We start from the raw sequence: 18667 nt of genomic DNA on the forward strand, positions 1-18667 counted from the left end.
TCACCTTGATGACATTTGATAGCCTGGTATCCTTATTCATGATAGCACATCTTAATCTATCAGTGGCGCTATCTGGTATGAATACATCTAAATTTGCAGAGTAGCCTTATGATGTCTGTTACGTATGGAATCAAATTAGGGTCAATAATATTCACAAATTATTTCACAGTCTGCAGTTGTATATCACCTGTTGTGCGCATGTGAAAAGATTTTGTGCATGTGTAAAAAAGTTTTGTGCACACAGATATAATTTGCTCGTGTAAAAACATTTTGCAGCTGTAGAAATATTTTGCAGATATAATTTGCACGTGTAAAAAAGTTTTGCAGGTGTAGAAATATTTTGTGCAAGGATATTTACAACAGTGAGGTTTCACAAAGTCTGAGATACGGACACACAAATTTCCTATCTGTGTGTGCGAACCTGAAGTTACAAGCTACAAGCTGCTATTTACGAGTACGAATTTTGACCCTGTTTTTACGCCTGAGTATGCTAGCCAATCAGCACGTTGCCCACTGACTAGCCAATCGGGACGTAGCCCACTGACCATCCAATCATAGGACACAAGGTTCTAACGCGTTCGTTTTGCTGACCTGCGCCACTTGGAGCGTGCTTGCGGGAGTCAACATGGAGGAGCCCGAGGCGAACTCTTGTGGGACACAGGTGGGTTAATTACATGCTACCACGGAACATGCCACTACAGTTTTAATTAACTAACGTTACATCGTAATTAACTAAATATATCAAGACAGCTGTGCGTGCATCCCTGAGTTACTTATATTTTATATTTAACGCTAGCTAGTTGATGTGGTCTTTGCTATTGTCTTAGCTAGCTACAGTCTGTTGGCTAAATTAACGTTTGTTGTTGTTGTTGTGCCGTTTGAATGAGTAACGTTAATGTTAAAGAAATTAATGCAACACTTTTGTCGGGTGCTTCCTGACATAATGCCCCGGGCATTTAATATGGAGAGGAAGGTAACGTAACGTTAGTTAGCCAAAGGTCGAAAAGGTTCAGTTTCCAATCCGACTTGTGTTCACGTCAGCTGGAAAATAAGTGAACAGAAAAGGAACGATAAAGTGGGCTAACCATACGATCTTCATAATCAATAATAAATAACTGTATGGCCTACTCAACACAAATGCTCCTTACAACCCGCTGCAATAGACGATGAGCGATTCATGTTTTCTTAAAAATCAATCAATCATATTATTATTATTATTATTATCAATCTAATTATTTTATTTGTTTAAATATAATTCTATATTTTTTTCATATACTCTACAGTCCATACATTATACTTTTTTGCATGAAAAGGGCAGAACTTCAAAAGCTTTAACCTGAAACACATGCCTCACTGCTCGAGTTCAGGCCAAAATTAGCCTTACTTCATTCATTTAAAAGACCAATCAGCAATATTTAGGACACAAATAACATATTTATAACAATAAATGCTCTTCCTCAGCTTTGTTTTATATAATGTAAACACAAGCAGTATTGTAGCCAAAGATAAACATTTCACTATACATTGTGCGGGTCATCTTATGTAGGCGCCGATCACATCATGTTATTCAGCACAACACCACAAAAAGGGGTCTGGCGATGGACACGAAGATTATTTCAATCATCAAAGGACTTGGTGGGACAAGATGTGGTGTGGATACATCAAGCAATTAATACCTTTTTATTTTGCAGATATGGTATGGTAATATTTGGTGGAATTGATGGATTTTCAAGAAAGGTTAGTGCTTCCTGGAGTTTATTTTACAATTGACCAAAAGTGAATTGATATTAAATGCCATTTTTTAAAGTTAATTATCACGCACATACAGTATGGGGTCAGTATTTAATTCATTAATAGGTTATTTGAGTACTGTGTTTCTGTGGTGCTTACTTTTTCTTTTCTATAAATGCTCTCATAGATCATGTACCTACAAGTAGCCAATAACAACAAGGCTTCAACAGCTCTGCAGTTCTTCCTTGAGGCTGTGGACAAACACGGATTTCCATCCAGGTAACAGGCTATTTCTTGTTTTGTGTGTGTTTTTTTTTACATGTAAACATTGGATTATTGGAAATACTGAATATGAAGAAAAATGTCAGGTGCACTTGATACAGTTAAAAGAACACTGATTTGTATCAGTCTAGGCCATTTTATAAAAATAAGGTAGACTTTTGTCACGGCAGCCGTATTGACATGAACTAACAGGTAAATACAGGTTAAATTAATTAAGTTGATATAAGGTTCCATTCTATTTAGTGCAGTAGAGCCTTTCCAGTGAGCCAACATGCACAATAGCAGCACCCTGACTGTTTGATCTGAATGGAACAGAACATTAATTAGTATCACTGGTAACACCTGTGTTTACCCTACTATTTTATGTCAAAATGGCTGCTTTTCAAAAAGGTCTATAGGCCTACATGATCAACAGATTTTTCACTAAGTTTTACAAGAAAAGTTGTAAATTGATAGTTGGGGATATAGTGCCTATTAAGCAAAGGCCCAGGAAGCCCTAGCACCCCCTATATGTCATTTCTGAAACAACACTTTACCAGTGATGACACTTATGGGGATGGCCTTAGAATGAGATTGGATTATTCATTCCTTGTTTATATTACTTTACATGACCTCATGACATATTCCCAATATTATGTGTAGGTCTTTCCAGTGATGTGCCCATAAAGAATGTTTCAGTCTCATACTAAAACCTCTTGTTTCTGTGGTAACAAAATCTTTAAAACTGCTGGTTCCCTGGGGGATTAGCCAGGAGCCAATAGTGAAGCTTGTTAAATGGCTATAGCTGTACTTAGAAAACTGGAGATACAGCCAGCTCTAAGAGTACAGAGATTCAAATTTCACATTGTCAAATTACTTAACATGGTATCTGTATGGTTGTACATGTCAAGGGTCAGAGGAGACCAAGGTGTGGAAAATGTGGACATTGCCAGACATATGTTTGACGTTCGTGGGTGCAGCAGGGGAAGCATCATCTCAGGGAAAAGTGTTCATAATCAAAGGTAATATCAGTGTATGGTTGTAGCTTCTGTCATAAAGCTTTCTTTGGTCAAAATATATTTTGCTAGTGTATCGCTTAATAGTGACGTGCTGCCATTAATTATGGTGCTAAAAGTTGTTGCTGAGATTAATGTACATATTAGTGTTATTAGGGATGGGGAAAAATCCATTGAGTTACTATTTGCATTTTTTGCAACGTAAAGGTGTGATAATTGTTTACGGACTGCATTTATTCATTTATTTTTGTCAACTGTCTTTCAGGATAGAGCGCCTGTGGCGTGACGTGTGGAATGTCGTGTCAAGTATTTATTACGATCTGCTCCACAGCCTAGAGGAGGATGGCCTGCTCGACCCAGCAAATTGCACACACCTTTTCTGTGCTCAGTATGTCTTTCTGCCCCGAATTCAGGAAGATCTTGACACATTCACAGATGGCTGGAATAACCATTCACTCCGAACAGAACGTAACCTCACTCCTAACCAGCTGTGGGAAATCGGGAAGAGTCAGAGCCCTGTCAGCCCTCCTGACAACTTCGAGGTAAAGGGGAAAAACTGTTTTGTAGTTCTGTGTTTTATTCACCATTGTGGAGGAAGCCAATGTTAGCACACCTTGCTTTCTTTTAGAAGTCATAACAATGTTAGTATTTGGTTATATGTTTATTTGACAAAATCCTTACACTGTTCTTAATATTATAATGAAAATGCAACACACGGGAACTGGAATTTAGCCTACCAGGACCACTGTGTTTCACTTTACCAGGCATCTTCCAATAGTACACAGCAATAACCATATGCATAATCAGGCTACAGCAGAATTACAATTTGTGTCAAAGCCAACAATGGGCTATGCAACACAATGTAACATTGAGTTTCAGTTGCATAGAATAGTTTTGTTGATATACAAAGACATAGGCCACAATCCCAAAAATGTAAAACTAATGAAAACAACTACTGTTGTTATTTTTCTTTGAATTTGTAGGCCTCAAAAATAATATTGCAGGAAAAAAAGATGCTGACTTCTTTCACTGGTAAATTAACACCTGAAAACTGCAATGAATATGCAGTGCACTAGTCTATTTAGTCTGTACAAGGATAACATTTAAACTAAATAAATGGCTTAATAAATTAAAGTTCAGTAATGCATGTCAAGTGATTGAAATCTAGTTTAGTATTCATGTCAAGATTGACAAAACAACAATTTAATCAGTGGGGTGGAAATAATTTAATAATAAATAATGGACTGTATTAGTAATTTAGAATTTGTATTTGTTGGGAGCCAAATGATTTCTAGAAAAGGTTCCTGACCACTGTTTTAGGGTGTCATCCCATGTAATTATTTTAACAAACCCGATTACTTTTTTATTTCAGGGGATCCATTTTCCAGATGTGGAAATTGCAGACATGGATCAAATTGGAGTACAGGTTCCTGAACTGGCATCTCCCCTGGGCATCGAAGAACTGGAAGGACTGAATCAACTTTTTAATCCTACTGCTCCTTCATTGTGTTTTGGGGCAGACATCTATAGTGCTGTAGTTCACTACATAGAGGGTGTCCTTGAATCAAGTCAGGAAGCATAAGGCACAATGCATACTAACTTTCAGCAGTGGAAGAAGTATTCAGTAATTAGTTGCATATAAATCCTTTATATCCTGTTGGCTAGTTTAATCTCCATCAATGCATCATATTCTATAAGATCATCATGTGTTTGTATCTTTGTCTCTGTCCTGTGAGAACCACGTATCTCTACAAAGTCAGAAAAACAGCCTGTTTTCAGCTTTGTGACGACTACTTTTCAAGCTGATCCAAGAGGCTTTTTAAAGAGTTTATTTAGCTGAAGAAGAATTTAAGTAACACTTCATCCTTCAGTTGATCACAAACATTCAACACCAACACATCTGGAGATACGTGGTACTTTTGTGGGGGTGGTTGGGTAGAGGATGATGGAATATATATATATATATATATATATATATATATATATATAGGGCATGACTGTTATATTCTCATTTTGAAAAGGGAAAATAAATGTATTTCAATTTTAGAGGCCTACTTTATTTGTAGTAACCTGAAATGTTACTCTTAGAATAACATGGCTTTCCACTAGCTAATGCAGTTCCTTGTTACATGAAAGATACTACAGTAGTAGTATAATGTTCTATTTTAGAACTCACAATAATGTCCCTACCTTTCATCCTGACATTGACTTCTGTTCATTCCGCTACGACTTGAAAAAATCATTTTCAGAGACTTCAACCTGCATTCAAAATAGTCCCCGGGGAAATGTTTACACAGCAAATGATCAGTTCTGTGGTTTATGAATGGAAATTACTTTTTTAGCCGCAGAACATTTTAAGGTATATAATATAATAATTCACATTTTGATTGTTGTGAAAAATGTAAAATGTGGGTAAATTGAAATGAAGCAAACATCCAAAGTCACTGGTCAATGGTTTATTTCTTAGAATCTTTGGATACAAGAGCTGTAGGATTCAAGTAAATACATCAGCAATAACAAGTACTGTAATAGACCATTTTCTAAATATTGACTCTATTAACAGAATGAATGATGCCATTGGTTACAACTACCTGAACCAGGTGCCAGAACTACATATGGCACAATCCAAACAGCCCTTCCAACAAAATGCAGTACAAAAAGAGTACCAGGCAAAGGTTATAGTATCTGTCACAAAATGTCATGTTCAAGTTCAATTTTGAGCTGACCACTGGAACAAATGAAGTAGTAATAATCTCAAAAGGTTTCGTTTCTGTGAGTCGATATTCTTAAAATGGAGATCTCTTTTCAGGTAAAAGAATACCAAAGACAAAATCCCTTTTTACACCAATGAACAAAAGCAGAAGCTCCATAACACTGAAACAATGTTTTTTTTGCAACAGAATCATACTGATGAGCAGTATCTAAACTAGACCAAAGCCTGTAACATAGGTTGCAATGCAGCTCTCCACATGCTTGGAAAAGTCCTCATAGTTTTGGAAGTGCCCAGGTACATGCAATGTGCCAAAACATGTGGAAGACTTCAGGTACGCCCCCTTCACAACTCGGACCTTCAAGGTGTCTGTAGGGATTTCCCACCCTACCCAGAATTTTGTCAGCTGTTCGAGTTGGGATAGAGAGGCTGCATTCAAAGACAACAAGAGGTTGTGGAAATACATCAAATAAATGACATTTGCGTTTTTAAAGATGAGCTGTATTTTACTGCTTTACCATGTTGTTTTATATATAGGTAAATGGAAATACTTTGTTGGGATAGTACTGAGCCCAAAAAAGGAGGGTGGCACAAAGTAGTATTAGCAAAGACCACATCAACTAGCTAGCGTTAAATATACAATTTAAGTAACTCCGGGATGCACGCACAGCTGTCTTGATTTATTTAGTTAATTACGATATAACGTCAGTTAATTAAAACTGTAGTGGCATGTTCCGTGGTAGCATGTAATTAACCCACCTGTGTCCCACAAGAGTTCGCCTCGGGCTCCTCCATGTTGACTCCCGCAAGCACGCTCCAAGTGGCGCAGGTCAGCAAAACGAACGCGTTAGAACCTTGTGTCCTATGATTGGATGGTCAGTGGGCTACGTCCCGATTGGCTAGTCAGTGGGCAACGTGCTGATTGGCTAGCATACTCAGGCGTAAAAACAGGGTCAAAATTCGTACTCGTAAATAGCAGCTTGTAGCTTGTAACTTCAGGTTCGCACACACAGATAGGAAATTTGTGTGTCCGTATCTCAGACTTTGTGAAACCTCACTGTTGTAAATATCCTTGCACAAAATATTTCTACACCTGCAAAACTTTTTTACACGTGCAAATTATATCTTCAAAAACTTTTCACACACGCACAAAATATTTCTACAGCTGCAACATGTTTTTACACGAGCAAATTATATCTGTGTGCACAAAACTTTTTTACACATGCACAAAATCTTTTCACATGCGCACAAAAGGTGATATACAACTGCAGACTGTGAAATAATTTGTGAATATTATTGACCCTAATTTGATTCCATAGTTACGTGCCAGGCAGGCGGTACTTGTTGTTTTCCTTCTCCCTGTTCTATTTCGTATGGAGAGGCGAAGTCCCTCCCCTTCCGGGAGCCTCCATGGGACCCCGGAAGCGGAAAATTATACATTGAAGTCAATGGAGAGAGAAAAGTTATCTTTTGATCGCGTTTGAATTGTGCCACGAATGACACATATGATGTTTGTCAATCTTAAACAATCATTTCCATGTAAAAAAAGTCACAGTTTGTCGTAAAACTGTTGAAATATAAGACTATGAAATATACGCAACTAGAAAGACTACAAATCCCAAATGCATTCTGCGTCGCGTAAGTGATGTCATAGGCGATAAAGACTGGTTGCGACTCGCAAAGCAAAGAGGAAGAAGAAGACTGATTTATTCCCTCCAATAAATATAAGAGATTGCTCCAATAAATTCACTTTTACAAGATGCCTGTGTGCTTTGTACCAGGTTGTAATGACAAAAGAGATCATACCACTTGCTCGTTCTATCGCTTCCCGTCTTATGAAAGGACCAGGAGTCGTTGGACCAAACATATCAGGTAATATACATGTTTTGCATGGAACATAGTCAAGTTAGCTACCTAGCTAGTAGCGAGCATGTTAGTTAGCATTACATTACATTACTTAGCCTTGTCATTTGTATTAGCCTTAACATGAAGTAAACCAAAATGTTAAACAGTAAGAGTAGTTATGATGGTAAGTATTTTGTGAAACATTTGAAGAGTAGCCTATCGCCCCCTCCACCAGGTGCTAAGGGGGCGGGAGGTAGGCTAACGCCACATTAGCATATTTTCTACTTAATGCTATCTGCACAAATGGTTAACATTGAACATTAAAAGATCAGGCAGTTCAGGTAGAGTCGAAGGAAGGAAGGCAGGCAGCTTTGCATGACATTCTTCTGGACGTGTTTCATTGTGATGATAGTGAGAGTGAGTCAATCTGTTTGTTGGAAAGTGTTAGAAATTAAAATCAATGTTTTGATGCTATAATGTAGCTTAAACATACCGTCAGTTTAAACGCTCTTTTATACTGAAAAACCAGAAATTCTTGTGCACAAGCAGTTAAGCTTTTATTCTGAAAATCCTTCATCTACGGTTAGCATGTAGCATGTGGCTAATATACGATTTCCTAAAGAGGTGAATTGAGAAGCGAAATGACTTGGTGTGGTGAAAACCGAAACCTACTGATTTAACACTACAACGATAGATGTCGAGATACTACCATGTTGAATATTAAATGAAAGTACAGTTTGTTTGAATACATTGTTGTTTACAGACGAGAGTAGCATGTGGCAACATCCGGAATGACCGGAAACCAAACGAGCCGAGAAGTATTGTTTAGAGTATTGATTACACCGTTTAGAATGTGTTAAATGAAAAGTGATGAAAGAGAATATGAGGAGAAACGGCGTGTTAAGCATATATTGAATGTGAAAAGAACCTATCCTCTGTTTAAATGCAATAACGGACATTGGAGACGAGGTGAGCCGGCTGGCGGGGAGGAGCCAGCAGAGGATATATATAGCAGCGCCGGAGGAGAGATCCGCTGTCTTCTTCTTGCTCAGGAGAACCAGATCACAGCTGTTTTCTGCCGGAACAATATTCTGTCTGTAACACTACCGCGCCTTTTTTAATTAAAGTATCCCATTTGAATCTTTTCAGAGACTCCATTTAGTCTCATTTTAAAGCTTCTCTCCTGGACGTGAGAATAAAGAACATATTTAACAAAAGACAGTAGTTGAGTGATTACTGAGAGAAAATTATTAAAATAGATAATTATTCAGTGTTGTTACTTTAAAGTGTTGTTACTGACCTTTTTCTCTTTTATTGTCTTTACCTCACCTGTAACTGCTGAGACCCTGAGGAACATGCACACTGGACTGACCTGTTCTGGCAACCTGATTTCCACTGTACGTAATATTATTTGGTTATGGTATATTATTTATATACATCAAAGGCACAATGCACCCCCCAGAGACACACATGTATTGAGTGTGATATTTTGCATTGGTCATGTGGAATCATCTTTACATACTAGAAAACTGTAGGAGCGGCAACTTGTTTTGAAATTGAATTTTTAATATCCGATAAAGTTGATCTGTTTTCTTTATTCTTCTCTCTTCCCAGCTCCATCCATCACCATTCTCTGTTCCTGCAGGTCCTGCTTGCTAATCAATATTCATATTTTTTTACACAATTACAAATAAAGTCAATGTATTGTATGACATGAAGTTGTGCTTCATTCTGAGTCAATAATAGCTACATGGATGTGTCGTCGTCGTCGTCGTCGTCGTCGTCGTACAGATATGTATACAAATATATATATATCCTATATACACCATGTATAATGATGGTGTATGATGTAGAAGGAAGTGTGTTAGATAACAAGTAAATATAGAGTTACATACAGATCCATGTTACAGCAAAAGATGGAATAACTAAGAAGCACGCAGTATAATAATAATTACACGCAACAATTAAATAACTGCTCAGCATCTCCACCACAATCCCAATCTGCTGTGTCCTGTTTTCCTCCCCTCTGCATAACACCCCATCACACATACGACCTTACGGTATAAATAGGAAGGAGACCCGACAATCTGCTCCCTCTTTTCTTCAGCCAGCGTTACTGAAGCACAGAGACACTAAACAAAGTCAATTATGAGCAACAACTGTGTACGAGATTGTCCCTCATGTGGCTCAGGATACATCATGAGATACGACCAGCACACGATGTGCGAACCCTGCCTGGGGTCAGAGCACACGGACACGGCTCTCAGCCAGCAGGTCGCATGCTCACACTGTGCCCGTCTCCCCTCGGCCGACAGGAAGCGAAGAGCGGACGGTCTCGCTACTGCGGCCGAGGTGGACGATTGACCCGTCCAGGCTTTCGACCACGTGGACGGCAGCAAAAGCAGGTGGACGACATCCGCCAGCACGTTAGCTGGCTCCAGCCTGCTGGGCGGTCACAGCAGCACCAACGCCCGCAGCAGCTGCAGCGTCCAACCTGACCACAGCGGCAGGAGGAGAGACGCTCACAGCAGCCGCAGCGGCGTCAGGCTCGCCCTTCGGCGGCTGCAGGGACTCCGTCCCACGTCTCCGCTCCCCCGCCACCCCAGAGACAGCGTCTCCCGACGGCGAGTCAAAGGGGAGTGAGGCTCCCCCGCTCCTGGTCTGCTCCACGAGAGCCTCCGAGGAAGCAGAGCCGGTTCTGACGTTCTGGGGGTTGTAAGTAAAATAAAGAGTGTTCATTTTCCAACTTTTTGTACTGAGTCATCAGGAACAAATGTTTCTCACATATCCTCCCTGTGTAAGCCAGCTGCCTATGCCTTATCGGTTACGAGCCAGCAGGGTTCGCTGCAGGAGCCTGCCGGTTTTAACCTATCGTTTAACAAACAGCAGAGCTCGCGGTATTCCTCTGTCCGAGATACGCCTCCTACACACGGTCATAATAAATCCATGAGCGCCGTTATAACGCCTCATGTGAACAGCACTGCACACACCTCCAATCATCCCCTGAGCGTGTACGCGCCTCATGATGAGAGCCGGAGTGAAACGCAGCGTGTGGAGGCCCCCTCGCAGCCCTTTCGCCTCACGGGCGGCGAGGGCAATGGCGTGGCTCGTCACCACGACGACCATTACAGCACATCACAGAGAAGCCCGAACGGGGGAATGAGACTCATCCTTGATCTGTCAGTATTCCAGGCTGAGCGCCACCAGCGGCAGCGCCCGCAGCGCCACTGCGTCAGGGCCCGCTACAGAAGCCTGCTGGTTTTAACCTGTCGGTTAATAAACTGCAGAGCTCGCTAACTAAGCCGGCTGCCACTAATCTGTTGATTAGTAGACAGCCGGGCTCGCTGCAGAAGCCTGGTTTTAACCTGTTGGTTAATAAACTACAGAGCTCGCGACATTCCTCTGTCCGAGATACGCCTCGTACACACGGCCTTAATAAACCCATGAGCGCCGTTATAACGCCTCGTGTGGACAGCACTGCACACACCTCCATCCATCCCCTGAGCGTGTACGCGCCTCATGATGAGAGTCGGAGTGAGACGCAGCGTGTGGAGGCCCCCGCACAGCCCTTTCGGTCCAAGCCCACCTTGGGTTGCCTCACGCCCTGTGTAAACCAGCTGCCTATAACCTGTCGGTTAATAGCCAGCAGGGCTCGTTGCTAAAGCCTGGTTTTAACCTGTCGGTTAATACATTTCAAAGCGCGCTAATTAAGCCGGCTGCCACCAATCTGTTGATTAGTAGACAGCCAGGCTCGCTGCAGAAGCCTGGTTTTAACCTGTTGGTTAATAAACTACAGAGCTCGCGGCATTCCTCTATCCGAGATACGCCTCGTACACACGGCCTTAATAAACCCATGAGCGCCGTTATAACGCCTCGTGTGGACAGCACTGCACACACCTCCATCCATCCCCTGAGCGTGTACGCGCCTCATGATGAGAGTCGGAGTGAGACGCAGCGTGTGGAGGCCCCCGCGCAGCCCTTTCGCCTCAAGAAGCGCGAGCAGCGAGGGCGAGGCTCGTCACCATGACGACCATTACAGCATATCACAGAGAAGCCTTCCCCCCCCGCAGTTCCATGGGATACAAGAAACACTCCTGTCATCCCAGGAACAGTGTCTTACGCTCCATTCAGCGCTGCAGGAACTCCTGTTGAAAAAGGCATTTTTTTCCAAAAGGGAGGAAAATCTGGATTTTTTACTCCCGTTATTTTCTAAATCCCGGGAAAAAAACGGGGGAGTGAGACCCATCCTTGATCTGTCAGTGTTCCAAAAAGAGAGAAACACATGCTGACGATCAAACAGATGCTGGAATGTGTTCGCCAGGATGTGGTTTTATCTGGGCGACCTGCTATTGCTGGCTCGCTCCAGGGAGGAAGTCGCTTTACAGACGTTACATCTCGTATCGCATATGTCAAAGCCTGGGTTTTCATAATGAATTTGAAGAAGAGCTGTCCTCTTCCCTCTCAGATATCCATTTATCTGGGAGTGGAATTAAACTCAGCCAGCAGAGCGCGGCTCTCGTGGCAGCGAGTGGAGGAACTGACAGCTCCCTCTCCGGCGTGTCACATCCCGCAGGCCCTCTCAGTGATACAGCTGCTCAGCATGACGTCAGCTGGTCACGTCAGCTGGTCCAGAGGTGGTTCATTCGCCCGCGCATCGACCCTGTGCGTTAGAGGTAAACGTGCTGGAGCCGTTCTCCGGTTGGGAAGTATTCCAGCACTTCGCCCTGTTGCTGTACAATCAGACATGTTTTGATTTTCACAGACAACAGGCCACGGCAGTCTACCTCAATCGCCAGGGAGGAGTACGATCTGCGCAGCTTCTGAACGCAGCCTTCGTCCCCCTTGGAGAATATTCATGTTATGCTATTTTCCAGGGATTGTGATGCGCCATCACGCATGGCGCAATAGGCATGGGCTATTATCTGAGCAGGTGTGTCTGTGCTTCTAGTACCGAGCCGACCCAGTGGGGCGCAGACTACATCTTGCTTCGCCCTTAACCCAATAGCGATAGCCTTAAAGGGCGAAGCCATATATGAAATAGAACTGAAGTTACCTACTGTAACTCCAGCTTCTATGAGTATTGGCGTGTGTGTGCTGGGCCCCACTGGCTCCACGAATAGCTGAAGAAAAGTTATTTTGTATGGGAGCAGATTGTCGGGTCTCTTTCCTATTTATACCGGAAGGGAGCTCGAGGGTGGGGCCCACCTTGCGGGTGGGCGTGGACTACAAGTGTTTCAGTGCTGCGCGGGTGCGCAGGGGGATTACCCAATAGCGATAGCCTTAGAGGGCTTCGCCAATACTCATAGAAGCTGGGGTTACAGTAGGTAACCTCAGTTTTCTCTACAGCTAATCAGCAGCTGATCAGTACCTGTCTGGGCAGCTGAGTCTGACGGCTGATTGGGTCCCCTCACCCTCAGCTGGCCTATCAGCAGCCCGGGCCGATCATAAAGGAGGCACCCAGGAAGCGTTCTCCTTCTCTCACCCTGGGGCTGTGTCTCAATTCAGGGGTTGTATCCTTAGGGGTACGCGGTCGACGCAGGATGCGGCCGACGAGACCACGTAGGCTGGACCGAGCGGCCTCTGAAATGAGACAGTCTAGCCTACGGAGCGCTTCGTATTTACGTCACGTGATACGCGCTGTTCGGTTGCGTTGCTCCAGCAGCCTGCTAGCAAATTAGCTGAAAAGGATCCACAAACTTTACTTTTACATTTTTTGGAGATCACCGTCGGCGATGAAACAAAGAGAACCATGGCCAGGTAAATAAGATGAAGCTGTTCCTTTAGCCCCCAGTAATGTTACATTAGTAAGTTAACAAATTCAATAAATATAGCTGATGTAACTTAATCATATTATTTCATATTTAAAATAAGTCTTCATTTTTCTGTACTAATAAAACTATATGTTTTTTAAATGAACAAAATCATGTTATATCGATTGATTTTTAACAATATTAGTGTTCTAATCTTAATAACTGCGACTGATTATAACAGTTTATATTCTCCTTCTTCTCCTAAACCTGCCCAGATGATGTCCCACTGGCTCCAGGTCAGCCCCCCCCCCCCCCGCTCTGCTGAAATACACAATTAAACATTTTCTATGACCTATTTTTTGAATTAGTAAAATTAAACTGAAGACAGTTTAATGACCTAGAGATATCCTATTATTCCACTACTTATGTACACATGTTGTAAATAATGGTTAAAACCTCAGTAAATGAAATAAACAATGTGTGTACAATTATTAATTTTGTATTTTCATCTAAACACAAAGTAGAGGTAAGAATATATCCATCCTCTCTCTGCAGCTTCAGGTCTTCTATTATTATAACTTTCATCATTGAGACAGAGGAAATCAATCATGTTATTTAACATCATCAGCAGTAAAAACAAATATCAGCAAAAGTGTGTTTATCGAGTTGTTTATTTGTATTATATGTGCAGCAAGTATATAGAAGCAGTTGTTTGGGGAATCAGACAGACTCAAGCTATAATCGTTAAATATCTATTAAAAGAAAGGACACATACAAAATCAAATTCTGAAAGTAAGACAGAAGTCTGTAGGACGGCAGTAAGCAGAGGTCTGGGTGGAGGATATTCCTGATCGCCGTTTTGCTTTCTCCAGCACCACGGGGTGTCCAGGTGGATGGCAGCTCTGTCCTGATGATCCGCTGGGGTTAGGGGTCTTTCTCCAGCACCTCGGGGGATCCAGGTGGATGGCAACTCTGTCCTGCTGATCCGCTGTGCACTTTTCAGATTAGGGGTCCTTCTCCAGCAGATCAATTTCTCCAGAATTGTCCTAATTACAGAGAAAAACAAGAGAAAAAAGAAAAAAGTGAATTAATCATATTAAACACAGGGTTGCAAAAGTATTATTGCAAACATTTAACTAAGCATTTCAGACAAACAATCCTTAAAGGATCATTTAAAATGATGTACTGTTCTGGTTTTTTAAAAACTAAAGAGATTAAATGACAGTCACACGTGCATCCCTTTGACAGCACTGCACAAACTAACATCAAGCAAAAGGCTGACTGTCTATTTTTGATTGTCTTATTATGGGATTAGGATGTTTAAATACACCTAAATAAAAGATGATCAAATCTGGTGGAAATATTTAAAATAGGCTTTTCTTTTAGCCCTACCTCAAGGCAGCATGAGCTGAATAAAAAGGTTGTAATGTTGTCCCAAAGTTTAATAAACAGTAAAACATTGGAACATGTCAGAAAAATAAATAAAGCTAACAGCAGCTACACGTCAGGTTAGCATTTTATAAATTCAACCGTAGCTACTGTAGGCTATACCGGTCTAAATGTTTTCACTTTGGTCTATTTATGTAATGTAAAGTATAACTTATCTATAACAGAGCCAATAGGCTTGTTTGAGACAAGCGAGACCTGCGCAGTTGCGATCAACGTCTTGCTAGTGCGTTGCATGATGGTTAGTCATTTTGTCCGACTTGCTCGGTTATGGCTAGAAAGGATCAGTCTTGTGTAAAACTCTTGCGAGAGAGTCAATTACAGGGAGTGTGATTGTTGAAATAGGGTGTTAGCGGTCTTGCTGGTGTTCAAAGAAGAATGACAACACTGTAGATCACCAACACTATGGTTTATTTTTTATTCACAGGCAAGTCAACGTTGTCGCAGTAAAAGTCCCAAGATAGCTCCTGGTGCAATAAAATGTTCCCTTGCAGTGTTTTACTATTAAGTCTGAGGTTTCTCTATTAATATTGCTGCTGCATTAATGTGTATGTTGCATCATGTTACTGCTGTAGATGTGTTTCCGAGCCGCTCCGATTACAACGAGAGTTACAACGAGAACGTGACGTCATATTTACACGAGACGGATCCTTTCTAGCCATAACCGACTTGGTTTGGAGGCTCGCCTACATGAGACGTTGAAATCTCGCGGGACAAAGACGCCCGCATTCTTGAGAGCGAGGCGCGGCGAGGCGGCGCAGTTCCTCTCCACGGGCTGCGGAAGCGAAATGCTTGATGGGAAACGACTCGCTGGTATCTCGAGCTGAGCGCTCATTGGTGGTTTTTACCCCGTGCTGCTGATGAAACTCTCCAATTTGCTCGGCAAAAGTTTGTTGTTGTTTTGTGTTAGTTTTACGTCGCCACGTCTTCCAGTCACATTTTTCATCATTGTTCCACAATGTTTATCATCATGAAATTAATATCTATATATTTTATACTATACTTGCACTGCTTACCGTTTTCATACTTTATATATCTTAGCATATTCATACACACTGTTCATACTGCTCACAGGCTGCTGTGTATATTCATACCCCTCCCTGTTTATTCATCATTCAATTAATTCTATATTTTATTCTGTAGATTGTGTACATTACTTTTCACTTTACTGCTTGTTGCACTCCTGGTTAGAAGCTAAACTGCATTTCGTTGTCTCAGTACCTGTAATATGTGCAATAACAATAAAGTTGAATCTAATCTTGAGCAGGAACAAATGTATTTACTTAGTACATATCTGACATTAACGATTAAACACGTGTGCATTCTTAATAAATGCAAACCGAGTCAAGCCAACTCCGGAGGTGGCGGTATGCACCTTAAAGTTGTTTGCAATCCGCCAAAAATCAGAGAGAAGAAGAAGAAGAAGCCGACTCCGAGCTGTACGACTTCAGGTGAGCTTTTTGAGACCTCCCTCGGCTGCGATCGGCTATTCTCGTCTACTTTCGAGGCGAGCCGCAGCTCGCAAGGCGGCGGGCGTCTTTGTCCCGCGAGATTTCAACGTCTGATGTAGGCGAGCCTCCAGAGCAAGTCGGTTATGGTTATGGCTAGAAAGGATCCGTCTTGTGTAAATATGACGTCACGTTCTCGTTGCAACTCTCGTTGGAGCCGCTCGGAAACACATCTACAGCAGTAACATGCAACATACATATTAATGCAGCAGGATAATAGTAAAATACTGAAAGTGAACATTTTATTGCAACAGGAGCTATCTTGGGACTTTTACTGTGAAAACGTTGACTTGCCTGTGAATAAAAAGTAAACCATAGTGTTGGTGATCTACAGTGTTGTCATTCTTCTTTGAACAGCAAGACCGCTAACACCCTATTTCAACAATCACACTCCCTGTCATTGACATAATTAATAGATAGTTTAGCTTCTCACCATCATTTGCTGTGGCCAACTGATGTTAATGATCGTAACTGAAAGGCTGCCTGCCAAACGTAAACATTCAGCCATGTGACTTGCAAACTCTCGCAAGAGTTTTACACTAGACCAGGGGTCTGCAACCTTTTTGACCAAAAGAGCCATTTTTCTCCTTTTTCCCAAACATTTTTTTGTCTGGAGCCGCAAAACATATTTCATAGCTTGATAGCTAATAAAGTTGCATTTATTGTTATATCAGAAAAAAACTACAGTTTTTTTGCATTTATTAGGCTATTTATTACATTATATAAAACTGTTAACCTCTAATAAGAAACAAAGAACTCCTATAAGGACTGCTACAGGATTTGATTTGTAGATTTGATTTGTTTTTGATCTGTATTTTTGAAAATTATGTAACTTTTTTATTTTATTTTTAGCATATTGTTTATTATATTATAACTTAGTACTTTTTTAGCATATTGTTTATTGTTTATTATATTATAACTTAGTACTTTTTTTAACGCATTTCAGATATGCTACACTAAGCTGTCTGTGGCTCTTTCCTGCCGTAACGCTGCAAATTTCCCCTCTGTGGGACTAATAAAGGGATTCTGATTCTGATAAGGAGAATTAAAAATAATACACAGGCCTACTTTAAAATAAATTAAACACAGCACTTGGGGAGTCCTCTGCACATTTGAAGGGAAAAAATATGATTAAAATGGGCCCACTTTGAAATAAATAAAACATATAGCTGCAACCTAAAAAGAGTTAAAAGTAGGGTAGGTAAGAATGGAGAAACCAGCTCGAGTGCGCTAGAATTTGAAAATACACAACCGGAAAAAATATGCCTCTTCCTTCAGACTTTCTTACAGAGTCCCTCCTCCAACACACACGAACGCGCATCATCAACAAGGCCACGAGATAAGTTTGTGCACAGATGGAAGGCTGACAGGCAGGTAGGCCATCCAGTTATTTTAGCCGGGCCGGCTAAAATGATTGGTCGTGCTTTTTACAGCGCTATGGCTTCCAGAGATTAATTTTTGTATGTATTTATTGTCAAAGCATTTAATATATTCATTGCTATCGGGACGTTAAGAGCATTCCATGGAATATAACAAAAAGTGTTTTCTGAAATGAATTACATACCCCATTGAATTATGACTGAAGATCGTCAGCTGTTTTCCTCTCCCTTGTTGTTCCTCGATACGTAAAGGCTGCAGCACCGTTGACAACTTCTCTCTACATATCAAACATACCGGTAAACCAGCATCGTTTGCTGTGAAAGCATATAACTGTCCACGCAGAATTAAATCCTGTGTTCCTCCGGTACTTTTCTTTGATTTAACCATAGTTCGCTCATCGAGCCGGGGGTCCCCGCGCGAGCGCCTCCAAGAAAAGGCGCTCGCGCGGGACCGTAGCAGGATGTGACGCATATTTTAGTTGAGTTGACCTAATTAAAACCGTTTTGTGTCACAGTATCACCTCAAAATACAAGATACGAAACATTTTCAACCATGCAACAAAATATAAATAGTCCTACAAATACTTTTATTTTATATCCTTCTTATTTTTGTCTAAGCTCAAGGGAACCAGAGCAGAGGGCTTAAAGGGCCGCATGTGGCCCGAGGGCCGCGGGTTGCCGACCCCTGCACTAGACGGATCCTTTCTAGCCATAACAGAGCAAGTCGGACAAAATGACTAACCATCATGCAACGCACTAGCAAGACGTTGATCGCAACTGCGCAGGTCTCGCTTGTCTCAAACAAGTCTAGTGATTCCTCTGCTTGCGGCTGCTCAAGCGGCAAACCCTGGGGAAGAGCCGGGACGCCAATACGGAAGTGCCACACTGCAGTTCATCTAGTGGAGCAGTTTCCATAGACCCCCATGTTAAAATGCCCAACTTTACAGAAGAAATAAACATGTTTACATCGTGGTTCAAAAAACCATATTCTCTCTATAGTTAGATCCCCCCTTCATGAATA

General features: G+C 41.5%; 1 protein-coding gene across 2 annotated transcripts; it reads left to right on the forward strand.

The window, feature by feature from the left end:
- The first annotated feature begins 316 nt into the window (after nucleotides 1–316).
- Nucleotides 317–9277, forward strand: LOC307030413 (uncharacterized protein). 2 transcript variants are annotated; one of them, XM_079666818.1, is made up of 7 exons: nucleotides 323–661; nucleotides 1692–1737; nucleotides 1919–2010; nucleotides 2904–3014; nucleotides 3274–3550; nucleotides 4381–8960; nucleotides 9178–9277. In XM_079666818.1, the coding sequence occupies exons 2-6, from the start codon at nucleotides 1699–1701 to the stop codon at nucleotides 4588–4590; spliced, it is 729 nt and encodes a 242-aa protein (XP_079522944.1). In that variant the 5' UTR covers nucleotides 323–661; nucleotides 1692–1698; the 3' UTR covers nucleotides 4591–8960; nucleotides 9178–9277. The 2 variants fall into 2 exon arrangements, with proteins under 2 accessions (XP_079522945.1, XP_079522944.1); XM_079666819.1 differs by lacking the exon at nucleotides 2904–3014 and having other exon boundaries at nucleotides 317–661.
- The last annotated feature ends 9390 nt before the right edge of the window (nucleotides 9278–18667 follow it).

This window comes from Notothenia rossii (assembly GCF_949606895.1).
Source record: "Notothenia rossii genome assembly, chromosome: 1".
Classification (NCBI taxonomy): Eukaryota; Metazoa; Chordata; class Actinopteri; order Perciformes; family Nototheniidae; genus Notothenia; species Notothenia rossii.